The sequence below is a fragment of the Natrix helvetica genome, assembly GCF_964273705.1.
Source record: "Natrix helvetica genome assembly, chromosome: 5".
NCBI lineage: Eukaryota > Metazoa > Chordata > Lepidosauria > Squamata > Natricidae > Natrix > Natrix helvetica.
The window spans coordinates 57109863-57137656 of record NC_138551.1 but is presented as its reverse complement, the minus strand read 5'-3'; the positions used below and the strand labels follow the sequence as shown (position 1 = coordinate 57137656).

Below are 27794 nucleotides of genomic sequence, written 5' to 3'. Positions count from 1 at the left end.
TAGTACTTAGAAGTTAATCATATTGTATTTAACAATGAGTTAAATACAATATAGTTTTAATTTTATATAACATAGTTTATTTCAGCTTAAGCTGTAGAAGTATTTAATTAAAGTTATGTTGAATCAAGGTGAACATAAGATCTTCATTCATGTTCCAATGATTCTGGTCTTGTATCTGTGATAAGAACATATGCACATATTGAAAATAAAATTTATCCTGTCATTATCTTCTAAACGCTGGATTCAAGATAAGCTATTATTTGTTCACCAAAGCATTTTGGTTAACCAATATGGTCAGCACATCAAACTAAGCTGTGCATTACTATTATAAAACACAATGATATGTTCGTACATCATGCAAAATCAAAATAAAATTATATTTTAGCACAGAGTGCAGTGCAAATCCAGTCAACATTTTCCTACCAATTTGTTAAAAATAGGAGAAAGGATCATCAATGCTGGCAAATCCAAAATACACAAAACTAATGTGTAAATCAAAAAGTAGAAATGGATAATTGCTTAATTAGAGGCTTAGTTATATTTTAAAAGGGCAAATTATGGCATCATGGAAATGGTTTTAGAAAAACATACTCATATTCAAATTTTCCAGTTTTTACACTTCAGTTAAAGGTACCAATCTGTTTTCTACAAGGATTGGGAACCATAATTATGGCCATAATACATTACTGTACTTTTGATGGTAGCACACCTATACTAACAAATTAAACAACAATTCACAACCCAGAAAAGCTACTTTGGAGTGTATTAGGGTTATTTTTCGATTAAGAAATCACCTCTAAGAAATTGAGATTTAATTGCTGAAAGTAGTAACCTAGTTTTATGCCATTTAAACGGTACTATATATTTGAATTACCTTTGACCACTGTAAATACAAGGCCTAAAATAGATTCTCCAAAGGTGCATGATCATTTACTTAACAGTAACATGAAAAAGGAAGAAAGGAAATTATGATGATGATAATTACCTTCAGCTATAAGAGTAATTATTTGCATTGCCACTTCATTAAAGTCTTTTCTTACATGGCTTTCTTGTCTACCTTTTCTATCTCCTACTGTTAGGGTTGTTCAAACAACAAACTCTTAACTGCATCAATTGCTATGGAATTGCTCTTTCTTGATTATTCTTATCTCTAGCTATTTTTTGCCATTCATGCAACCATGTAAACAAATCAACAGTTATTATGGTTAGAATCAAAGTTACCATAGTTGGGTATCAAAATCCAGATGACCATAATGTGATAGCATGCTAGAGAAAACTCTATTTGTTGCCTCTATTAGTAATCTGGACTTATGACACCCTCACAAAGTAGCCCTAACATGCTTACGGCCTTCATCCTTCAAACTGTAACTGCTAAACTATGGTTTCTAGAGTGATGGTGGGGAATGCAGTATTGCAAGCTAATTCTGACAACTGCCAGCAGTTTGATTTTCATCAGCTCAAGGTTGACTCAGCTTTCCATCTTTCCGTGATCGGTAAAGTGAGGCCCCAGATTTTTGGGGGCAATATGCTGCTTAAAGAGGGCTCTAAGCAGCATATAAAGCACAATGAAGCGGTATATAAGTCTAATTGCTATTGCTATTCTAGCAGCCCAATCAATGGTGAGACCAATGGCAAGAAATGCTGAGAGATCGATTTCATTACAGCCCAAATACCACAAGCTTCATATTCCTACTGTATGGCATCATACATAGATACATACATGCTTACTGCACATCTGATGAGCAATAGGTTTGTACAGCTGTGGCTGTAGTGCTCATGTTAACATCCACTGTAGGATTAGAATCGTTTAAGACTCTTCTTGGGCTTGTATATATGTGAATCCTTTGAATATGCTGGTTCTTTCAATGCTAACTACAGCTACATTTACAACTGATTGTATGTGTACACAAATTCACTCATCAAAGACTCCCTTGAATTCTTTTAAAATGTATAAATAAAAATAACTTTAAATCGAGATCAGTAATAAACCATATACAAGGCAAACTATTTCTGGAAAAAAAAACTTGCCAAGAAAACTGCAGAGATTAGTCCCAGGAGTCACCAGGAGTCAAAACTGACTCAAAGGCACAAAACAAAAACTGTATATTATACTTTGTTTTTTAAAAAAATATACGATAATATACTATACGATAATATACTATATATGATAATATACTATGACATGATAATATATTATAATGTAGTATGATGGTAGAGTAGAGTAGAGTATACACACATATATGTACACTATTATATTTATATTTACCTTTATATTTAACCTTTAAGTAAAAATAACTATTTCAATAATTTAATTTAATAATTTCTATAAGCAGACAAAAGTTAATTGCTTGGCTTACCTCTTTTTCAGTTGCAGAAACAAGAAGAAATTTGAGTTTATCCTATCTAGCACAGCACCAAGGTTTAAAGTCTAATAATTTCATAAATGATTCTTATATCTGATCTCTCCTTTTTATCATTGTTCTATCTGCTTTAATGCAAATGATAGCTGTTTTGAAGCAACGTGTTAAGTTCAAAGGTAGGACCTAGCCTATCAAAATGAAAAGAATATGAATTACTATGAAGTGTCAGTTGGCGAAAAGGCAACGTTTATGCAAACACTTGCTAAATTCATAGTATGCATAGTTGCAAAACCAAAAAAAGGTTTGAAAATAGAACACATGCCATATTTTAATTCATTTTTCAATTGACTTGAAATATTTTTCCCCTTTTATTCAGCAATATACTCACAAAAATAACAGAAAATATACACATTTTTCTGGACAAATTTTGTATATTTTTCGCTAGAAATTGGGGTCAGGGATACAAGGAGGGTAGCTGCAAGACACAGAGTAATTGAATATCCCTTGCTGCAAAATGTACCAAATCTAAAAATTTCAGGGAAATCTAAGAGTTTCAGGGGAAAATATTACGGTAATCTTTGCCTGTAAAATCCTATTGACAATCTACCTGTGGTGGTTTTGTTTTGTCTGTTTTCCGTTAGTTTTCCAAACACCATTCAAATATTTTGCAACAATTAAACAATAAATGAAATCTTAACTGAATGAGGGACTTGACCCTTCCTCTACCTTGGAACATGATACATATATAAGCAAAGCCACCAATAAACAAAGCCTTATGATACATGTTATATCTCTATCTCCATGAATTAAATGTATATCTTATACCTGTACCTGGAAGCTATGTGGGTCTTGATAGGGAACAACAGGCTTCAGTTGAACCCTGGCAAGAGTGCCTGCTCTGAATTTAAGGCCCATTGATTCTAGCACTGTGCCAACTTTAGTGCTGGATAGGGTTGTACTGCAGTATGCAATCTGAGGAGATGAACAGATAGCAGTTGTGGCTAGGATTCCTTTGTACTGCTTTGTTTTGTATGCCAGTTGGATCTGTTCCTGGATGAACAGGCCCTGCTCACAGCCATTCCTGCTCTAGTTACTTCCAGGACTACTGTGATATGTTCTACATGGGACTGACCTTGAGGAATATTCAGAAGCATTGGGCCATTATGTGTATTTCATGATCTGCGTTAGTTGCCAGTTCAAGTGCTGCTTTTAATCTCTAAAGCCCTTCAAGGCAGAAGATCAGGTTATCTGAGAGTATACCTCTTCCCAGTTACATCAGCCTGCTCCATTAGGTTTGGCAAAGAAGACTAAGAACATATATTTAGTGGGTCACAGGCTACGGGTCTTCTCTGCCAGAGCTCCTGTCTTATAGAACATTCATCACCACTCCAAATTAAATTACCGTAGTTCCGTTCTTGCTGACATTCTGGAAGGGTCTCAATATCTGCTTATATCACAAGGTCTGGGGCTCCCAGGGAACAGAGACATTGTATTTTCTCTCTTTATCTAGGCTTGTACATTTGGTTTTTAGAATACTTATCTTTTATATTGATTTGTATGTTTTAACAGTGATCGTTTTATATATGTGCTATTTTATTAGTTTGATGTAGGCCACCCAGACTTTCTTTCGGTGAGATGTATGGCTAGACAAATTTAATAAACAAACAAACAAACAAAGTTAATGTAAAATCTCTTCGAAGTGAGGTCTTCCTAGCTTTTAGTTCCTGGCTATTTAGCTTTTTTTTCTTCCTTCTGATTTGTAAACCTGTCTATGTTATTAAATTCAATCTTAGACATATTGTTAGACCCAAGGAACCAAGAATGACACATGGAGCTACTTCTGAGTAGTTTTTTTTAACTATTTCTATTTCTTTAAAATTTTGATTTTTCAGATCAGTCTAAAACATTTGTCTATTCTTGCTATAAATAAAACGTCACACCAAAGAAATTGTACGCGATCAAGGAAAGCAAACAATTTTAATTTCCTAACCTAACTATAGTCATATTATACTTCCCATTCTTTCAGTTTGTTTAAGATGAAAAATACCCAGGAAAAGATCAAAGAGAAAAAGACAAGATATTGTAAGCAGTAATATTGATCACAAATTAAATTTCAAGTTAGAGTTCATTCAAGAAGAAAGACAAACCTAAGGCTGTCTCCTTCCCACCTCCCCCATCTATCTCTATCTCTCTATCTCTCTCTCTCTCTCTCTCACTCACACACACACACACGCACACACACACAGAGTTTGATTTGAATTTGATTTCAAGGCAGATAGCTGAATAGAGTACTACTATCAGAAATTTATTAAAGACAGTATGAGGATCATTCATGTATCTGAAAATCTTTTGTTCATGTTATATATGAGATATCAAAAACATGTTTTCCCTAATATTTATGATACAACTGTACACAAAAGTGAAATGATATTGTACATCAGTCATTTAAAATGAATTGTTTTTTGTATCATACTACCTAAGTCATAATTAAGCTATGCTTAAGCAAGCAGACCTAAGTGAATTCAAAACAACCTAATTCAGGCAAAAGAAAAGCAGCAGTGATAAAAAATTATTTGTTGATATATATCAACAAATTCAGGACTTTCCAGTAAATTATTCCTCCAAACACAAGGGTGCTATTGCAAGGAAACTAGCTACCATGGTGATCAAGGATCCAGTTAATTAGCACCATTTGATGCATGACAAAGGTGTTGATATCATAATTTAAAGCATAAATATAAACAACATAAAAGAAAGAGAAATGGAGGTCTGCAAAGGAGTCGTAATATTTCTGTCCATGATGCAGCAGTCCCTTAACAAATGCTCACAGTATTCATTTTCAATTTACTATGGTTCAATCATTTTTGTTCTTTTGACTATATATTTGAGTACCTGTAATACAATCCTTGGTACCGAAAGGTCCAAGCTCGTAGTAGCTTTTCAGGCTCCTTGCAATATCTCTCATCCTTTGAGTGTGCGAAGGTTAACCTCAGCTTTAGAGACTGCCATCAATAAAGTCAATGCAGATCCATCTTATCTATACTACTACAAACTGGAGTATGTATATGGTGACTGCAGTTGTGATGCTAAGAAGTCCCTCCAAGCTTTCATCAATCAAGTTCAAAATGAAAATATTTCTGCCTTGTTTGGGCCAGTTTGCTCAGAGGCTGCCGAGGTATAGTATGTGATCATCCTATTCACTTGATTTTACTTGATTTTTATTTCATAGCAACCTGTTATCCTGGGTTTCATTTTAATATTTCTAGAAATCTATATTGTAACCAAAATGTTATGGGACCTCCTGTTCATATTTCAAATATGTCCATTTCAATATATTCCATTCTGCTACCTGTTTAAATTTTCTTTGAGCTATCTATAGGCTCATCCACTCTTAGAATTTTTTCATTAAACTTTAATTATATACCATTGTGTATAGGTGTGCCATTTTATTTATATAATGATCAGCATGGGTTGACATTTTCAGGTATTGTAGATTTTTGTGGATCTCAATTTCAGTTGAAAATAAGGAATGCTTTGGAATGTTTGAATGTTATCTTTTGGTCAGAATTGGATATTTGTAAAGGTATTTGCTGCTTAGAGTTTGCAGTCTTCCAAATGTGAGACAGTACCAGTAAATATTTGTATTTGTTTGAGGTGTTTTATTCAAGGGCAGTCATTACAGATGTGGGAGTTTGAAAATATTATTTATTCTATCCTTTTATTCTTTGTTGAATACTGGAAATACAGCAGATCTTTCCAAAATGCAAAACAATGTCCTCCTCTTTAAAGCTTTTCTTTTATTTTTGATAAAAGATTTATTCCAATCATCATGATTAATTTCCTTCTCCTACAGTAGAAACTAGATTTGCTCTTTGCTTGACTTCATTTCTTTCTCCATTCCCTTTGTGAATCATATTTATTTATGGAGAAATATAATCTGGGCAGATTTTCAAATGCTTTGAAATAAATTACAAAGATTCCAAGTTCTGTATTGTGACTTGTTTTATCTCCTATAGGCATAGATTTTGTCTGAGGAAAGATAAAATTATACTATGGATTGGTTGTACAGTTTGATGCACATTTCTCCTTAGAACTTTCTAGTAAAAAAAAAAAAACTCCAGTCTAGACAATCTGTTGAAAATTAAGTTTACTTTACTTAGCAGTTATTTTTAAAAAGATATTTAGAACATTAAATATAAAGTTCTATAAAGCGCCCAAATTGAGAAATGTGTTGACTTTCTAAAAAGTGTCACATTTTTAGCAGCTTACATTTGTCTCCTCCTCACCATCTTGTATTCTAAACATATGTTATTATTTTTCAGAACTATCCATAGTCCCAGATTATGCAGTAAATCCTATATACCATTGAGCAGTCTATGACCATTTAATGGGTCTGTCAAAACTATGAGAATCTTTAAAACCCTTGATTCTTAATATTATAAAGTAACGATTATATTATAACTGTTGTTTTAAGAATTAATAACAGAAGTGCACTAATCAAACTTTCAAAGCTTGCATGCCTACAATTGTAAAACTTTAAATTCAGGTCAGAAAAACACTAGCTCTCTTTATGTTATTGGACAGTTCCTATGATCCTTTGCCATTGACCATATATTTGGAGATGGTATACACAATTGCAAAGCCATGGCTTTGCAGGGCAACTGTAAATGTTAAGAAATATATTTTGGCAAGTAATTGGACTTATTTCTGTCTAATCTCATGTTTACTATAAGAAATCTAGACTGAAATAAAAAAAATTACTCTACTATTCATGTAAATCTTGCATTTGATATCTATTGCTCAAAGTGAAATCACCTTTGAAATGATCTTGATTCCTAATTACTGTGCACATTTCCATGTGGTTATTTTGGCTACACTATTGATATAGTTTGTCACTTTTCCCAAAATGCCATTTCAAGTCCCCAGTCTTATCCACAGATTTTGTATTTTATATGGCCACCTAACTGGAAACTTATTGCTTAGCTTTACCATTAACAGTTGAAATTAAGGCTCAAATGAAACTGCAAACAGTATAACTATCAGCATCAATGTGCTGATTTGTTAGCACAGTCATTCAATAGCATGGCTGTAAGATGTACTTTATTTCAAAATCAATGGATGTGCTTCTGGGATAATGCTTTCCTAAACTGAATGCAAGAACTAGTGCTACACAATAACCATCGTAACAGATAGAGAAAGGAAAAGGGGAGAGAAAATGGAGAGATTTTGAAATATTCAAACTGTTTTGCTGTGAAAAACTGGTAAATTACAGGGGCACTATATTGTACTTTCTAGTTCTTATTTACCCAGTTTTTCAAATTTCTTGTTTCTTCTTAAAGCTTAGACAAATAAAATAGAGCCAACTTCTTTATGTTTTATTTCGGTTTATTCAAGAGTACAAAAATCTTATTTCAGACAACGTGCAGATTATGTTAGTTAGATTTAGGTTGCTTTGAAATAATAAAGCAAATGTGGCATGTCTTAACTCCTAATTGAGTTCAGAGGGAATTAAGTGCAACATAAACCTATAAGTTTAATGAGCTACCTCTTCCATTATTGTGTTGTGCAAACACAAAGTTATGCAATCATGAATTTCTGTAGGAGGATGATTCCTATCATGCATTTTATTTGGAAGCACTATACAATATTTTCAAGCACTATATTTTTTAAGAGCCCTGCCAAATACTTCCAAGAACATCCACAAGCAAAGATTATTATATATTAACACATTGGGGGCTTCCCCCCGCAAAAAAAACACATCCCATGCATTAGCCTGATTTCAACTAATGTCAACTAATGGTTTACTGGGTGGAGATTCTGGGAATTAAAATCCAGTGTTTGCAAGGTATTGTCTGGGGAAGACAGATTTAATAACTTTGTTCATGTGCAAATATCACATGTCACACTAGTTTTTTTTGGATATCACAGGCCACAGAAGGCTACCCCTAATCAAAACATGCAGTGTAGCTATTTTTAACTTGTAGATATTGTGATATAACATGATGTCTATGAAATAGAAATACAGTAGTTGTGTTTTTTCCCCTTCAATTGGACAATCTATTAGTGTTGGTTAGAAGATTTTTTGAAACTGAATCCTTTCCCATAAAAATAGTTCATAGTATTGCAGCTATACCTACAAAATGGAACATGTTTAGTCATTTGCCGAATTAATTTCCAGAAACCCTCCAGACAATCCTAGCATTTGGGGCTGGATTTAGACATAGTAGGGGCCTAAACTATGGCAAGTAGTAGATGTTCTATTTGGTAAGTGTTAACAGAATGCTACCAAGATGAGGCAGATAATGTCTTTTTCCCCCCAAAGAAAGTATTTATGATAATAAATCCACAAAGGGGCAAAAAGTGTCTTTCTTTGCAAAGAAAGTGTGAATACACACAGCAGCAAAGCATATTTTGACAGCCTCTTTTAGCTTGTGATGGCTCAAACTGTACTTTAGGACTAATTTTGGTTGTACCTACGATAACCAGAACTGTAAAGTTTTATATACATAAGCAAAATATTAGCTGAATATAGCAAAGTTCTATATATACTATATAGGACTAAAGATGAATCCTAGCAATCCATTTTCTGATCATGCAGAAATCTCAGATCACTGTGAAAAAAAGCAGGAAAATTATCTATCAGTATTGTTCCTTTTTTAGCTCACACCCAAAGCTGAAAGGACTAAAAAAAAAATCAGTCTTCTGGATTTTATCATGTTACTATTTGCCATCCAGAAGATCAAAAAGTTCAATTGTACTTTCAAGAACGAATGATTTTGTATTTCTTCCAACCATTTTTTTCAGCAGTACAATGAAAGTCAGATTCACCATTTGGTAAAATAAATCTCTTTGTTTAGGTGTGCTGGTATATATACTTAACTCCTTATCATTTTTCAGGTCTGTTTGTTTGCGTTGATAAATAACAATGTTTCAGATGAATGGACCTTTTTATCTTCCCAATTATTTCAAATGAAATTGTCTGTTCTTCCCTTAGCATAATATGCACAAGCTTTACTATCTTATATGTTTATCTCTTAAATTATATTCTTATAATTATAGTCTTAATTTAAGGTCAAATTCAGTGAAGCTAAAACTTCACTGAAACATGAAATAGCTTTGACCTGTACAAAATGAGTTATATATTGTTATATTAAAATGAATAAAATATTCCATTTTTCAAAGATTGCTGCTCCTAAAAACATCCCACATTTCATATAGACCAAGGGTGTTAAACTCATGGTGTCACAGCGTCATCATGTGATGTAGCAGAACTTTTTTCCCTTTGCTAAACTGGGTGTGGACATGGCCAGCCTGTGACGTATCCGGCCCATGGGCCAGGAGGTTGATAGCCCTGATATATACTACAAATAGAATGCCTCTTATTCAGTATGCAAGGTGGGTTGAGATGCGTCATCTGAGTATATGTTATCTGACTTCTTCTATAGTGTGGCCAAAGACAAAGGTACCATAAACACCCACATTTCAAAAACAAGATGGCAAAACAAAGCAACAGACAAGCCCTAAACTGAACAGTGCCCAGAGATTTTTTTCCAATACTGTTGTGCTGGATTTCATATTTTGATATTCTATTTCCATTGTTTACATCATTTATGCTGTATATTTGTGGGATTGACCATGCCATGTCATTGCAATCCAACATAAATTAGGAAGGAGATTTCAATCAATCAAAATTGGTATTTCCTTCCTAATTTATGTTGAATTGTAATGACACAGCATGGTCAATGTTTGGGTAAGATCTAGCACAAGGTTGAATGATAAATTATGCAATCTGTAGCACTACATCTCCCAGCATCTCTCAATCTTGGCCACTCTGGCTTAGGCTGCTAGGAGTTGTAATTTGGAAGGGCCACATTCTGCGCGTCTAAGGTTTAGAATAAAATTAAAATTGCCTTTTAACCAAACTCATCTCTTAGTAACTTACGTGGACACAACTGTTATAAAAGCTGTTTGCCATTGTCTTTTCCCCCCCACTGTTTTGCTAGCATATTTTTTAGCCATAAATTTTCTAGACCAGGCTGGCTTGGGAATTCTGAGAGATGAATTCCACAAGTCTTAAAAGTTGCCAAAGTTGGATACCTCTTTAGAGAGTCATTCTTTCAAGTGTTAACTAAGGCTAATCCTGATTAGTTTTCTAAATTAACCATGATGGGTTAAGACACTTCCCTGGAAATGTGCTAGGCTCCCATCTGCCCATTTTCAAGCATGGTGAAAAAATTCCTTCAGGCCTTGGGTTAGCATATTCAAACCCCTCCGCCCCTAATTGATGTATATAATACCAGCGATTTTTTTCTCTCCCTCATTGAAGCTTTTTAATATTATGTTGTTTTTGTGCTTTTTTATATTATGTTGTTTTCCTAATTTTAATTTTTATTCATAGTGTTTTTCTTTTTCCTTGGTGGTAGCAGTGCTAATAATAGCAATAGCAATATCAATAATACCACACACACAAACAATGTAATAACTCAGAGCCAAGCATCACATATATCTATCTACCAGTGTATTTCTTCTCCTGCTTTTATTTCTATCTCATATTTATGATTGTAGAAAGCTAGCTTAGTATAATAATGAATTACAGGCCATAGTGATGCTAAGACATTATGTTGGTTTAGATGTGGCACTAAGCTATAATGTGCTTTGGTTTTTTGTTCTGTACTTGGTTAGGCAAGCTAATTCTTATTTATTTAATACAACATGGTTAAGCAATTACAGCTGATGCATGTGTTGCATGAACCATTATGTTCTCACAGCCACCTATGAGTAGAACTTGTTCTTGCTTACCTGCTATTAATGTTGCAACATTTTGCAGCTTGTTTTTTAAAGAAAACAATTTTAAAATCACTTCAAATACAAAACAATGTTCTGCCTATTTAATTTATTTCACCATGGTTGATTGAATTATTTATATGTATATATAAAAAACTTATATTTGATAAATACCTGGGTTCACTTATCACCCAGTGGATGTACATCTCATCAGTATACTATACATTCCACATTTGTTAATGAACCACAGAAGGAGAGGAAAAAGTATTCTACACTGGGTTGTAAAAATATTTTTTAATGATGTTTCTAAACTAGGAGAGTGAAATAAGAACTGTGGCAAATTCTGAAGAACCAGTGACCACTTGTTCAAAACCTCTACAGATGAGGAAAGGACAGGGAATTACCCACATGTGCTCCGGACAATTGCTCCTCACAATTACACCTCAGGACAGAGGCTTCCTGGGGATGAGGGGTGTTGAATACTGGCAAATGAGGGAACCAGTCATTATGATCACAATAATACTAGACCAGTGGTGGGTTCCGGATCCCGGTACAACCAGTATGGTGGAACAGGACCGGGCACCCACCACATGAATGTGTGCAGCGTGCGCACTCATGCGTGCAGCACGCGTATGTGTACTTACTGCCCGCGATGCTCGCAAAACCTCTGTGACGCTCCAGCTGCTCGGTGGAGCATCACGCAGGCACCTGCATGGAAGCCCCTAAAACAGTGATGGCGAACCTTTTTTGGCTTGCGTGCCACAAGTGGGGGGAGAGCAGGGGGGTCGAGTGTGGGCGTGCCGCACCCATAATGCGATGCACGACTTTCCCAGTGCGCATGCGCGCACAACGCACAACCCCCCATTTTTACATGCTTTTTTCGCCCTCCCCAGGCTCCAGGGGCTTTATAGGAGCCTGGGGAGGGCAAAAGGAGCCTCCCCCGACCCCCCAGAGGCCCTCCGGAGGCTTCAGGGACCGTCCGGAGGCTTCCCTGAAGCCTTAGGAGCGCTTAAAACCACCCTCCGACCAAACCGGAAGTGACTTCTGGGTTGCTCGGAGGGTGGTTTTAAGCACTTCAAAGGCATCAGGGAAGACTCGGACGGTCCCTGAAGCCTTAAAATCTTCAGAACCAGTTTGAAAAGTCATTTGATGAGCTTACTTTCATCTTCATGCAAAAGAAAATTTATCATAAATGTATGAATTTAAAGAACTGAAAATAAATGGAAAAAAGCTAAATGTAGGTGAAGGGACAGCATAACCTGGGGATAAAGTGAAAAGGGAGATAAGCTTAAAATCCCTATATAACCACAAGTTAATGAAGTCCAATCCCCTTCTGGGTGCTATTGACCCCAGTGGCGTAGCATGGGGGGTGCAGGGGGGGCCGGCCGCACCGGGCGCAACATCTGGGGGGGGCACGGAGGAAAGGAGAGAGGGGAAGCGAGAGGAAGAAAGAAAGGAGGGAAGAGCGAGGCGGGGAGGGGAGGAGGGGGAGAGAGAGGAGGTTGGGGTTGGGGAAGGGAGAGAGAAAGAGTGAAACTGGATTCAGGGAATCCCCTCCCCGCCTTTTCTCTCCCAGCGATAGTCGGGCGCTGGCAAAGAGAAGCGGCTGGTGGAGCCGAGAAGGGCTGTTACTGCTTTCGCGTTCTCACGCTCTCCCAGTTGAAGAGTCTCAGGCGCGCTGTCGGGCTAGACTCTGCCAGGAGTTGCTCGCTGAGAGTCTCTCTCTCTCTCTCTCTCTCTCTCTCCCCCCCCCCGGTTTTCCTGGCCGCGCTCTCCCTTTTTCTTTCCTTCTCTTTCTGTCTATCTCTCCTTCCAGCACACACTTACGCGCAAAAAACCTCGGGCTCCCGTGACTCGGGTTGTAAACGAAGGGGGCTCGCCCTAGCTTTCTCTTGCGGACACACTTTCCGTGCCCAAACACTTCAGCGGGGAAGGGAGGGCAGTGAGGTATGTATTTATTTATGTATTTAATGTGTGTGTGTGTGTGTGTATGTGTGTGTGTGAGAGAGAGAGAGAGAGAGAGAGAGAGAGAGAGAGAGTGATGTACAATATATGTGTGCAGGCCTTCCAGAGAACCGGAGAGCTGAACCAATCGAGGTGAAGAACTTGAGGCGCGGGTTGGAAGGTTAAGCCAAAAAAGACAGCGAAAGGGTGCCTGATGGGTACAATTGAATCCCGCCCCTGGTTGTGCTAAGATGGGACCGTCCAGGAATAAATAAAAACAGCCAATTTCGAACCATTCTCCACTTCTGACTGCCCCAACCTAAGGAACAGAAGACGGCAGAAATGTGTTGGGCCAAAATAGTTGATCATGTACTTTCTGTGATGGAGTAGCATGGTAGGAAGGAGGCACCAGATTTTCAATGTTGTTCCATTTCCTTTTATCCATATGAATAGGAGCTAGGCTAGATGAGCCTTGTCCTTTCCTCAGTATTGTGTAAAAAGCAGGGAAACAAACAGAAGAATAGAGTTATTCTTCAAAGCTGTTTCCTCTTAGTTCCTACACACTTCCTCTGGAGCCTGACTTTCCAGCAAGCATCTTACAAAGAGAGGTGTGTCAACAGGTAGAAAATTTGCACATGCCCATATGACTGAAGGCTGCTCCTCCTTTGGTATTCCATTCTGAGAGGAATAAAGGGCAGTGGAATAGGAATTGCTTCTTTTGATCTTCCCTGCACACCAAAATACCAGCATTTTCAATTGATGATTATAAAGAACAATTACTACATTTCAGATTGTTTATATGCATTTTCACTTTGGTATCTAGTTAGCTCCTTGCTTTCTGGTTGGGCAATACTCAATATGAGCTGGTTAAATCACACTTAGTGCTACAATAGCATTTTACCAAAGCTCAAAAAAACCGAACAACTACTAACAGCAAAAAAAAAAAGAGTAGGTTTTTTTATTGCCGTCACTGCTGCTATCTAGTGGTTATATGGTTTTTTGAAGTCCAGATATATTATCACTGATTCATCCAGTATTGGATGCTTATTGAAAACCTCCCAGATGGCTGATCATGCTAAAAGATGCCTTATGGATTTCAGGTTAGAAAAAGTCAGTGTATTACTTTTTATTATTCATTCAATGAGATCCCTACCATGTTTCTTGCTCATAATTTTTCCTCTCTTTCCTCTTCCTCTAGGACTTTACAATAAAAAGTACACTTGCTCAATTCAATCCCTGATGGCAGAATCTCCAAAGCTAGTGTGTTTTGTATAAAATGATACCCCTAACTTTCTTATATAACTTTACTCATTCTTTTACCATTTAGAAAAATTGATCAAGTTTGGACCCCTTTGCTGTTCACAGAAAGAAGATGACATGGCAGAAATGATTGTTTGTGCTGTTTGGGAGGAAAGTTTCACAGGCCCAAATAAAGCCAGGATGAAATATAAAAAGACAGTATTGTCTTGTGTACGTGTTCTCTCTGGGCAGTTTGTTTCTAATTCATTTTTTTTCTCCTTTACACTATATAAAAAGAATGCAAGTAGGTTGAAAAATACTTCTTTTTCTGGATAATTCATCACTCCCTATTCTTAAAAAAATGTCTTCCAGAAAGAAAGGATGGGTAAGCAACTGCAGACAGGCTGTTCTTTGCTATCTCAACTCTTAATTTCACAAGTGAGCTATAGCTACCCTGTAGGGATAAGCATTACAGAACATGGGTCATAGAACAGTTCAGGCAGCATGGCTGTAAATAAACATGGATTCTAATACTTACAGAAATACTTTATCTGATGTTAGTTGTTACTATTTTTGTACTATTACTACTTTTTTGTATATCAATATTGATTAATCCTGCAAAAGGAGTAATTAGAAGTAACTTAAAAGGGAAAAGTGGCTAGAAACATTAATCTGTATTTTCCAGCGGTGACACTGAAAAATATTAACTACATACAATGGTAATAAATATATCAGGTTTTGTACTTATTTGAAGCATTTTATTACCTATGCTTGAAAAAGTGAATCCCACAATGATACATAAAAATAAATAAAGCATAATTTGTCAGATGTGCATAACCTATATCCATCTATAGGTCCCAAGGCATTAAAAACCAATTTAAGAAAGATGTCTGCTTGATAAAAAGTTACGTTGGGCTCCAAGATTAGTCTCAATATGCAAAGATGGCCATGCTATTCCTTTTTTTTCATCCTGTTATGGTCATGCAATTTTCTTTGTCTATGTCACCTTCTCAGTATTATATATTCTTTGGTTATTATTTGAAAGTAAATTCTAATTTACATATTGGCTACCAATTAAACACTTAAAAATCCTGTTCACTCATAACTATATTTAAAATATAGGATTATATTTAAATATGCCACAATTTAGATATGGACAGAGACATGTTAGTTCATTCCACAATGTTGGCTTTTAGAAGCCAGTTATCCTTCTAGCAGCGGTCAGCTTTAGATTTGCTTCGCTGGGTGTATAAGTGGAAGCTGCAAGAAAGTTTAACTAACTTTGTTGTCACATCTTTCTTACTATCACTGTTTCTACAGCGAGTTGTGAAAGAAGTTTCTCAAAACTTAAACTAATTAAAACATATCAGAGATCCACAATGAGCCAAGAAAGACTGAGTAATCTAGCAATACTGTCCATTGAGAGAGACTTTAATGTAGATTTCAATTCCGTTGTTGAAAAATTTGCGCTAATTAAAAGCAGGCGAATTTAAATTAATCTGTATATACAGATTGATATCTTGCACTTCTATTAAAGAATTACAATTAGAGGTACAGGATTGAGGAAGTTGGCTCCATCTAGCCCAGTCTTGGATCATCTCCAGGGTATGGTTCCATTTTGATGTTTAGTTTTTGTTCTTGATATTTTTTGTCATTTACGATGGTTGTGAGACGACATATAATAGCATGGCCCATGCTAGGTTACTACATTTGTAGATTTGTATTCATAGACCTGCTGAAAATGTGGAGAATGTGTAATGCATGTTCGCACTCAATAAAGTGTTTGAAAATAAACTTGTATTTAGATGCATTTTACTTTAATTACATCAGTATTTTCATAACAAACAATACATGTGCTTAGGGGGTAAGGGTTTCTTTAACTAATCTAGTGGAAGAGACTCGAGTGCTAAAATCCACGGGTTAGGGGGCACAAATTACTTGCCTTGCCCCGGGTGCTGACAACCCACGCTACGCCACTGATTGACCCTTATCTAACTCTAGGGAGCTGTCAACCACTGAATGAGATAATTCCTGTGGATAGGCTTTTATCAATTACTCAATTTAATTGAACTTTCATGTGTGGACCTGGTCTTTTGTGCCTGACATTAAATAAGGTTTTGATCTAAGAAAATTATAAACAAAGGTCCAGACAAATTTGGAATATTGATACTTTTACTATACAATTTTGGAAATAATTCTATAAAATAAACTGATTTTCATGGGAACCAAGTCTTAAGTCTTTAGTTTGCATATCTTAAGCCATAACTGATATTGGACACTTTATGATTTCAAAATTTAGAAACACTAGAAGGGACTAAAGTTTCCAGGCAGAAAAGGAGAGATAGGGAAAATGTAAGCTTGCTTTTGGTTTTTAGTTAATACAGGGTCTTACAAAATAATACAAAACATTACAACATTTAAAATATTACAGGAGATTTTCAAAGGATGATGCAGTAATTAATACCTAGAAGGTCAGCAGTGATGTTTGCTTCTAAGGATTGATTTTGTCAAAAAGATGTTATTGAAGGAATGAAAGAGATAAAACAAATTTTGCTTGATGCAGAAAAAAAACACCACCTCATTTTTTATGATTCTGTGGTCCATATTCAGGGTAAAGGTATGGATTATAAAATATAGAGTGTGTCTATAGTGAAAACAGAAATGAAAAGAAAAAAATGACCAGGATTAGGGAGATTTCCATTAGATATACTAAAGAAGTTGGTTAAAGCTTTGAAAAATCAAAACGGTTTGCTACAACTGCAAAGAAGCCTATGGGATGGGGAAAAGAAATTTGAGGAGAGACCAAATCCTGCAATAACATCTTAATGAATTAAAAAGAATGTTGGAATAAAATAAATATAAAGTTGGTGTCTTTGATTAAGGTTAAAAATAAGACATATTTGTATAAACCTCTGCTAACTCTTTATAGACTTTTTACAGGAATGAAAAGTTGATGATTAATGGATTTGTGTATAGATAAGATATGGCTTTGGGAAAAAGAGCTATTCAGTGCATTTATACTTGTGATGAAGATCAAAAGCCGCACACACACACACACGCACACACACACACACACTTCTTTTCTTTTCCTTACTTTGCACTTTTTTATTATTTCTATTCCTTCTTCTGATTGAGTTTAGTTCGCATTTGCTTATACTATTGTAATCAAAATCTCCAATACAATTACATATAAAAAAGTAAAAATCTTTTTGAAGAACATGACTAGATAAACAGGAAGAATAGCAATAATAACAAGTATATCCAGGGTCTATATCAGATATCACTGATAACACAAAACATGAATTACAGAGTGGCAAGTTCTAGCAGACAACATCATTTGGTGCTGAAATGATACAAAGCTGTTAACAAATGAAAACAAGCATGGATCTTAGAACCTTCCAATCCAACATGAAAAAAGAAAGTGGATCCTCTTATTAAGATCCAGTTCTCAGATGATTTCACATCAAAAAGTAGTCCAAGCAATAGCAACAGCAATAATACTTAGACTTATATACTACTCCACAGTGCTTTACAGGCTTCTCTAAGCAGTTTATAGAGTCGGCATATTTTGTCCAACAATCTGGGTTCTCATTTTTCCAACCTCAGAAGGGTGGAAGGCTGAGTCAACATTGAGACGGTCAGAATCAAACTGCTGAACTGCTGGCAGCTGGAAGTCAACAGAAGTAGCCTGCAGTAATGCAGTCTAACCACTATGCCATCATTCCTAGTATATAGACAGACAGACAAACAGACACACAAACAGCCACACAAACACACACAAGAACAAATACAAATAGAGATATAGATATATAGATATTAATCACAGTTGTTTGAAATGCACTCCTATGCAGGACTGAAGTTTTGCTTTAAAATAAGCTCTAAAATTTTCACCACACCATATCTTTATAGTTTTAACATGCACACAGTTCACCTGCTATGTTTCCTTTTCATTAGCAGTTTTTGTCTTGAACACATGAATTTCCACCAAAGAAAGAAATCATACTCTTTTGTGAAAATCCCCATTCATTCACTCACCCGTATGAGAGGAAAAAACACGTTCTTTCTCCCGAGAAGACAGTTCACATTACCTTCTCCTGGCAATGCCAAGGTTGCAACTGTAATAGCAAGTGTTCTAAAGTTTAAAAAGTGACTCTTCTGGTACTTGTTTTTCTTTTATCTGATCCTCCTACATGCATAGACAGCTGTCAACAAACAGACAGCTATCTTATAAGGCATAGCTTCCCCATGATTTATCATATTTCAGAGAATTTTCAGTCTTTTATAACTTTCAGGTAATATTCCAATCTATATAGTAAACTCTAATAGAAAATATGAGTACAAAAAGTAATTACTAATATTCTAGGAAATAAGGGGCCTTTGTTGTCTAGAAATACCACTGTCCAGAAAAGTATATGTTAGTTACTTTAGATTTTGCACAAGATGCCAACCAAGTCATTTAAATATAGTGTGTCCCATGTAACTACAACTTTGGAGAAAATGTAGTTCAGTCTATATTCAAGAATTGCCAACTTTGGAAATTAGGCAAAATCAAGAAACAGACAAGATCCATGAATGGAGTTTCTGTCTGCCTACAGTATCTTACATTGAACATTATTAAAAGAGAATTATTTTTAGCTTTTTTATCATCCCTTTCCACTTTTCCAGATCTAAATAGTCACTTCTCCTCAGTTGCTCATTTATTCACGATTAGACTCTTCTTGTTTTTCAAAAATAGTTACTGATATATTTACCAGTTCTGTTGTGATGAAAAGGGAATAGAGATAGTATTGATAGGGAAAGGCTTTGTTCCATTTATAGTAGTTTCATCTCTAATTGGGCTATTGCAAACACAGTATTAGGATGTATCAGCCTATTAGCTTCATTGGGAGCTGGCCAGAGTTAGTTGGAAGATACAAAGAGTCCAAGTTAGATGAGTTATCCAAAAAGACATCGCAATCACAACTGCACTTCCCACTCAAAAGAAATTAAATTGTGAAAATATTGATCCTGCAATCTCTGCAATCTCTATGAAAGTGTGATTATGGGACCAGGGTAATGCGAGGTGAAATAGCAAACTGTCATCAACTCTTTATCATAGAAGTGAACAATACAGGTATAAGCTTCCTTGGATCATTGACTTCATTCTTTTAATGAAGTGGAGAAATATTGAAGAAATATTGATAATTCCTGGCTAAAGAACTGGAGGTGGGGCTTTTGAGGGAAACATCCAGTTTGTGCTGTGCCTTCTATATATATTTTTTCCCAGCAAATCTCACTTGCAAGTTCAGGTGTTCCCTTGCAGATAGACATTTCTATGACTGTAAGAAGTCTATGTGAATGCTGTTTGCTGAAGTTCTGTTTTTGGATGCTTTTTATATGATTTCTCAATGTAGGAAATTCTTTTAAAAATTGATTTAAGTAAAATATAATCCACTAACTCTCAGCAGCTTCAGGTGAGGCATTCAAAAGACAACATTCCATTCTATAGAAATTAATTTTCCTAGCCAATTTCATTCCAGATACAATGTGCCCTTTTTTTTTGCTTAATTTTTCTAATGTACATTAATCTTGCAACCATTTGGTGGTTTCTTAATGTAATTTGATTATCTTAATTCTAAGACTTGTTTTTCCAGTACATCTTGTGGCTTTTTGTTCTTCTTCTGAACATTAATGATGAAAGTTCTTGACTCATTTTAGAATTGTGAAACAACTTTCATTAGTATATTTTTATATCAGTATATTAGTATATATTTTTCTTTTCATAATGCATATATTTTCAACATGTAACTCTTTTTTGAGATAAGCAACATTAGGAAAGGAGTAAGAAATGATAAACAAAAGTTAAAAATAGAAAATTGGGACAAAAAGCAAATAATATTCAACTGATCAAATTTGCATTTATGTTATTTGTCATACCTCTGCATATTCATAAGTGTCCAGGGGAGTGGGAGGAGAACAAGAGAGGGTAAATAGAAAAATGTACCTCATTATGAAAACTCTCAACAACATTCTTCTCTGGAAAGAAATTTTGTCATTTTAGTATTGTTGGAATTAGAAAGAATGCCTATATTGTATGGTTTTCTAAACTTCATCATAGTCTTTTTTGAGAATCTTGTCCCTTGTTCCACATAGGTTTATTGGCCGTCTCTGCACCCTCAATCCATTCATTCTTACTTTATATATTTCCTTTACAATTTTATCCTCATTCAATTCTCTCTACATGACCAAACCACTTCAATATATTTTTCTTGTACTGGACATCAACATTTGTATTTAATCCATATTCATTCAGCATGTCTCCATTGTTGCTTCTTAAGTAACCATGTCCCCATTGCATTCAATGATTGTATAGAGGTCAAAGTTCCTGGCCAGAGGCTTCTAGTGTGGTTGGGAAAATAATGATCCTAGCTGGCGTGTCCTGGAGAAGTTTCTGGGCAATACAACCAGTCAGTTCAACTTCACCATGGCACCTGCTGAACAGAGTTTCGGATTACTATGAAATGTGATTTGTACTGGATTATTCCTGAGAACCAGTAACTTTGTTAAACTGTTTCTATTATAATTTCATTGGATGGGCTTGTTTTTGGGAAATGTCTGGTTTAAATTATTTATGTATCCTCTCAAGTAGAAAAGTTCTAGAGGAAGATGAAAGCTGCAAAAGGATACATTTACCTAACCCCACACATCAATCAGTTCTCATGTTAATAAACTAGTAGTATTCTTAGTCTTTGGCCAATTCTACATAGGAGATTAGAATCAGCTCCACGTCTTTTTTTCTTTTTATAATTCAGACAAACTGAGGTTCTGCCTTCGGTTTATTTGAAAAATAGAGTAAGTCTAGTTTTCCCTTTTGAATTGTGGCTGTATAGAATTTTTAGGCTGATTCTACCTTCTCCACTCACCTAAATTTCTTTTCCTGATTCCAGCCTATAAGCATTATTTGGAATGTAACTCTGACTCTTCTTCAAACTGCTTCAGCAGGGGAAGGTTGTGTTTCAAGGCTTGGAGTCCTGACGTCCTCTCTACAAACATAGAAACATACCACAAGAAGATGGGAATGATGCTTTGCAATTAAAATAAACAAACAAAAAGGAGTGGAAATAGGAGCACTTTCTTTAAAAGTACCAAGGTTCTCTTTTCCCATTAGCAGTTTAATTTATTTCTATTTTGACCCAGAGTGGAGGTGAGACAACCGTAGTTCTTCCAAGTTTTGCTTTAGTTGGATAATGGATTTTGTAATCTCTTGTCGGTCAACTAAAGTACCTATGGTTGACAGGTTATGTTCCCCATCTTTTCCCACCATTTTGAAGTTTGCAGGACCAAGGATGATTGCATTCAGAAGTTTTGTGAGGGAATAGAGAATGGAAAAAAATGGGAAGATATGTAATTGTTATAAATAGGACAACTTTGCCAAGGTGTCACGAAACTGGGCAAGAAATATTTCAAATAATTCTGAGACACTGCCTTTAATAAAATTATTATAAATTATTATAATGTTGGAAATTCTTCTTTCAATTTCCAAGATTCTATATTCCAAGAACCCTGGTGTCACAATGGTTAAAATAAAATATTGCAGGCAAACTCTGATCAGAGTCTAGAGTTGGATCCAGACCCAGAACAAGGTTGACTCAGTTTTCCTTCAGAGGTCAGGAAAATGAGGTTCCAGATTATTGCAGCCAATAGCCAAATAATGCTTCTACATTGTAAACCGGCCAGAGAATACTGTAAAATGTTTTGGGGCAATATATAAGCCTTATTGCTATTGCTATATTTACCCCAATATTGGAATTAGGTATATTTATGATATCTAGATTTTACTTCATTGATCGTCTCTAGCTGTGTGGTTGACACAATAGCTGTAAGATATTAGAAAAATGTGAGTTTGATTTAAGAAGACACAAATAGAAGGCAGGAGTGTCAACACTTCATTTTGCTATCTTGTTAACTGTGATCTGGCAACGATTTTGTAGCCCTGCAAAAATCCAGACCTTTGATGAACTATGACCTAAATAATAGTTCAGCAGCATTTGGACAATATAGATTCCCATCCCTGATTTGTTTATGTAGAATTGTCTCTTACAATTTTATGAATGCAACATTGTATAGGAGCTTCATGTCTTTAGAATTTTGATTGATATTTTGATCAGAGCCAATTACAGGAAACACTATCATATTATAACCGGCATACTGTTCAGATAAAGCTGAATAACAACTTTTAAAAGTTTTGTGATATTTGTATTCATGCATATCATTAATATTCAGTGTGGACTCACTATAATGCCCCTTTTTATTTATTTGATTTAAGTACTATCTGACTCCAGACTAATTATGGCTGGCTTACAATATAAAAATAAAATAAAAATACCAATAGACAAAAATGATTACTAAGATATGGAATTAGGCCAGACAACATAGAACAATGTATTAAAAAACACAATGTGTGGCTCCATCCACACTAATCCAAACCAGTAGAAAACAACTTTTTAAAGGCTTTTCAGAATTCATTCAGAATTCAATAAATTCCATAAAGCCACCTTGTTCTCAGGGATAACAGAGAAAGCATTTTTTTTCAGAAACCTAACAAATGGCACTGTTTATTTGAAGATATTTGGACTGCCCCAATTCTGTTGGCTTGTACCAACCAAGCAGAAAGTTGATTTTAAGCTATATTGCTTTCAGACAAAACATAAAATAATAAAATCACAGATGACAGCCCAAGGTTGATTTTGTTATATTTCCAAAACTCCTGGATAATTTTTAACTTTCAGAGAGCTCAATAACATTGGTTAATTTCTTTGTAAAATCCAAATGTGATCAAGATGACATTTCTTATGCCTTCATATAGGTAAAAATCCAGACTAAACAAAAGTATATATAATTATTACATGTTATTAACTAATGCAATTATTACTATTTTTTTCGTACTAGGTTACAGGATTGCTTGCTTCTCAATGGAATATTCCCATGTTTGGGTTTGTTGGCCAAACAACTAAGCTGAGCAATTCATTTTTTTATGACACTTACATCAACCTTGTCTCACCAGTGTACCTGATAGGAGAAGTACTGCATAAAACTCTTCAATATTTTGGGTGGAAATATGTTGGTCTCTTTGGAAGTTCATATGATGCATTTACATGGGGTGAAACAGAGGAATTATGGACAAGTATAGAAAACCAACTCAAATTCAATATAACCATCACAGTGAAGGTGAGATACAACACAAAAAATCAAAGCCTCCATGAAGAGAAACTGAACTATATATCATCTGTTGCCAGAAGTAAGTTAGAGAAGAAAATAAAATGTAATTATTATAAATTACAAAAAGATCTGATTTGTTTGGAATAAAATAAGATAAAAATATTTAATCTTCCTTACTATCATTTTTTAAAGAGTTGGGGGAGTTACATAATTAACTCTCTCCATTTGCAATCAGAATTATTTATATAATGCCTAGTATTGGGAAGCAGAATTTCAAAATGTCTTTGATCATATCATAGAGATATTTACATTTTGTCTCTTAATATTACTCCTATTAAAGAACACATATGGTAGATGATGTTTCTCGAATTAGTTAGAAATATTTAAAGACCTGAAGCATTTGCCCTGGAGTGTAAGGAATAAACCCCACAATTGCAATGAGTCATATTATTCATTTAAAGTTTAATTCTTTAGATGAGCAATTACATTGATTTTAATGGAGCTAACCACTTGGTGTATCAAAGTATCATTTCATATATCTGTATCCTTGGAAATACATTAGAATGCTAAAAATGTTTAAAAGAGTACATATTCAGGTGTCTGAATAGCATAGACATATATAGATATAATCTATATAAATAAAAACGTAATGTTTGTTTATTCAAAATCTCAAATCTCTGAAAGTTCTTCACCGATTGCTTTGAAATTTTGACACAACGTCTCCTCCGAAGAGCTTCACCATTTCCACCAAGGGGAGCCGAAGCCTTTGGGCCTCCCCCTCCCTTCTCTCTCCTCCCCTCCCACCAGGCCTTTGCTGTCTGTGGCAGGGTGGCGTCTGCCCCATCCCTCGGCCGCCTCCTCCCACCCTTTAGCCAGCCTCCCCCCGACCAGCCCAGTGGAGCTCCAGAGGAGGTAGAGGCAGAGCGTTTCCTCAGCCTGGCCGGCTGAGTGTGCTCTCCACCGCCGTCACAGGGAGCCAGCTACGGCCTCTTCAAGGCGGCTCTGACAGGGCGGCGGCGATGTCAGCCTGAAGTGCAGAGGGCCGGGGCGGCCACTGGGTGCCCCATGAGGTGGCGGCTGCAGCGGCATCAGCATCTCTGGATGGGGCCGCGGCCAGCGGGGGCTGCCTCGCGTCCACGTCACCAGGGGCAGCTCCTTCCCCCTCCTCCTCCTCCTGCTCCTCAGGGGATGCAAGCCGCCTCCTCTTGCCACCGCCACTGAGGGATGCCGGGTCAGGGGCGGCGGCTGCCTCCTCCTCCTCTCCTCCTCAGCTTGGCCAGGCCTGTGGGAGCGTCCTCCATGGCGGCTCTTGCAGGGGCCACTGTGGCTCACTTCCATGCGGAGGACTTGTGCTTTCTCTTTTCTTTCTTTTCCATTTAACCAGATTGGGCCACAGCAACGTGTGGCCGGGTACAGCTAGTATAGATATAAACAGACATACCATGTTTCCCATAAAACAAGACAAGGTCTTGTTTTCTTTTGACTCCCGAAATAAGCACTTCGCCTTATTTTCGGGAAAGTCTTATTATTTTTGAGGTGCAGGAGGTGGCGAGCATGGTCACTTCATGATTGCTGCTGTGTTGCAATATTTTCGGGGAGGGCTTATTTTCAGGGGAGGGTTTATTTTGGTGCATGCACTCAAAAGCACAATTGGGTTTATTATTTGTGGAACTCTAATTTTCAGGGGAACAGGGTAGATATATTGATAGAGATAAATATAGATGATATAGATATACATGTCATATACATAACACAGTAATTCATTTAGCCTTTGAGACTTTTTTTTGTAATAATGGCTGTATTTTAAGTACTCATAAAAGAATAAAAGAGAAATCTCGGATCTATAATCCCTACACTGATGGCTTTCATTCAGTAGCAGATTCATTCCTGCCATCTCGGTTCCACTTCTGCCAAAAGACATATTCATTGCTGTCTATTTTCTCTGCCATTTTCATGCTGACCAGACTCTTGTTCTCAACATCTTTCTCTTCCAAGCTGCTTCATGACACATATTTAAACACTTTTATATTTAATATTGCAAAAATCTTTTGCATTATTTAATAAGATACACACAATCAAATCTCTAATTTTTTGTGCATTGAATAGTAACGAATAAATTGCTTTAACTTTTTGCAATGCTGTTGAGTTGATAACTGGTTGCTTCAAGCTTCCATTCTCTTCTGTATTAACTTTAGATGAGAGATAACTAATTGTTTCAATTTCTTTGCAGTTATTGTTTTAATCTGCAATCCTTTGGATGCAAGATACATTTTGTTACAGGCCAAAGAATTAGGTATGACAAACGGACTGTATGTGTTCTTTGTTCTGCAACGATTTGAGGTCAGTAAATATCAATACGTCTTTTATTGTCATGTTTAAAACATTTTTAGATGGCATAATTGGACAAGAGCAACTATGGTTGTAATGCTTACTTTAGCTCATAACACAGAAATAAAATACCTACGGTACATTAGAATATCTAATCAAAAAGGGAAACGTAAAAACCCAATTCATCATGTGAGGATTTCAATAACATATTAACGAACTGTTTTAAGCAAGTGAAGACAAAAATCCCCTAGGTTTACCCACCAAAAGCATTCCAGGTTCAAGTGTATACGTTTTATGTAAGTGATATTTTGGAAAAGGATAGATCTATAGGTAGTGTAAACTTGACACATGGCAACTATTAACTTAAATGGTTTTTAATTAACCATTAAAACCAAAACCATTTAATTTTAATCAAAATTTAAAAAATGTAAGTTTCCTTTCTTGTCCTTGCATTCTGGACCAATTTTGGATAGTCTTCAAAGGTAGTCCCTTGTAGAACACACTGTAGTAGTTCAGATAAGTTACTAGTGTAGACAAGTTGCTAGACAGAAAGCAGGACCTTTTGATCCAATAATCTTAAGTGCTTACTTTGTGTAATAAGCATTTAAGAGGAAGATGTGCAAAGGGTGACCTGTTCACACCTCTTCTGTTTGCTGAGGAGTGGTATGATCTCAGAGATCTCCTACCTTGTGCGATTTCTTTCAGGTGTGGATAAACCAAGAAGATAGGATTAATATTACAAAGTAGTCTCTTTATTGCTGCTCACTTATAGGAATCTTGCCAGACTAAAACACATTCTGTATAACTATTGGATATATTCCATGAAGAATTAGGAGCATCTTTTCTGGATCTCTTCCTGCATATCAATTACCTAAATGGCACAGGGCCTGGTTATCTGCAAGTCTGCCTTTCCCTAAAAAATCCTACCGGGTCAAATAAAGTGGGCACACTCCTAGTCCTAAAACATTGTCATCCAATGGGAGCTTGGAAGCCTGCCTTTTCCATACCAGCCCTTGCCCTATGGAACATTCTGTCTCCTAAAATTCAGCAGGACTCTTTTCTCCTATTCTTCTATAAACCTTCAAATACCAAGTGCTGGGATAAGATTGCATAATTGCATATTAGAAGTTTAACTTGATGCCAGTGTTATTTTTAATATTTAATGTTTTAATGTGTTTGATTTTATAATTTTAATATGATTTATATGTTGTTTTAACTTTTGTTTGAGAGCTGCTCAGAGTTGGTTAGAAGATGTGCAGCTACATAAATGTTCTAAATAAATAAATGAATAGAATTAGATAATACAATAGGAATAAAAAGGTTCTTTATTCACCATGTTATCATTATTTGTAATTTATGAAGCTACATTGGTCTTTTGGAGACTTCATATTACTCCCTCATACATGATACTTAGGTATTGGGACTACAATATTGGTAATTAGGCTTTTTCCACTGAATAATACAATAATACCATACCATAGCAGAGTTGGAAGGGACCTTGGAGGTCTTCTAGTCCAACCCCCTGCCTAGGCAGGAAACCCTATACCGTTTCAGACAGATGGCTATCCAACATCTTCTTAAAGACTTCCAGTGTTGGGAGTTGTTCCCTCCTCCAGGTTTTAGGAATAGAAACTGTTAAATCTTCACACCTAATATAATAATGCATTCCATAGAGAAATAGGATCGAATATATGTATGTGTGGCTATTTGTAAAGGCTAATTGTTTTGGACATACATAATACAATCCAGAATTTTTATTTCTTTAGGACCTTTTTATCACACTTTATTTGTGTATTTGGGGTTTTTATATTACCATTTAATATGTGGGGAAAACTGTGTTGAAAACCTCAATGGCAATACTTGTAGCTTACCTGTGAAGTATATCTTACTGACCTTCACATTCACACATTGAGATACACCAATTGAATTGTGCATATATAT

At 35.9% G+C, this 27794-nt stretch overlaps 1 protein-coding gene across 1 annotated transcript in view; it reads left to right on the top strand.

Moving 5' to 3' along the window:
- Nucleotides 1-14160: 14160 nt before the first annotated feature.
- LOC309392635 (guanylate cyclase 2G-like) overlaps nucleotides 14161-27794 on the top strand; it is a gene marked incomplete at both ends in the record, with an annotated part of 40289 nt that continues 26655 nt past the window's right edge. Inside the window, 3 exons of the mRNA XM_081954065.1 lie at nucleotides 14161-14188; nucleotides 14416-14558; nucleotides 23256-23534. Coding sequence (XP_081810191.1) covers nucleotides 14161-14188; nucleotides 14416-14558; nucleotides 23256-23534 — 450 coding nt within the window. The remainder of the gene's footprint in view (nucleotides 14189-14415; nucleotides 14559-23255; nucleotides 23535-27794) is intronic.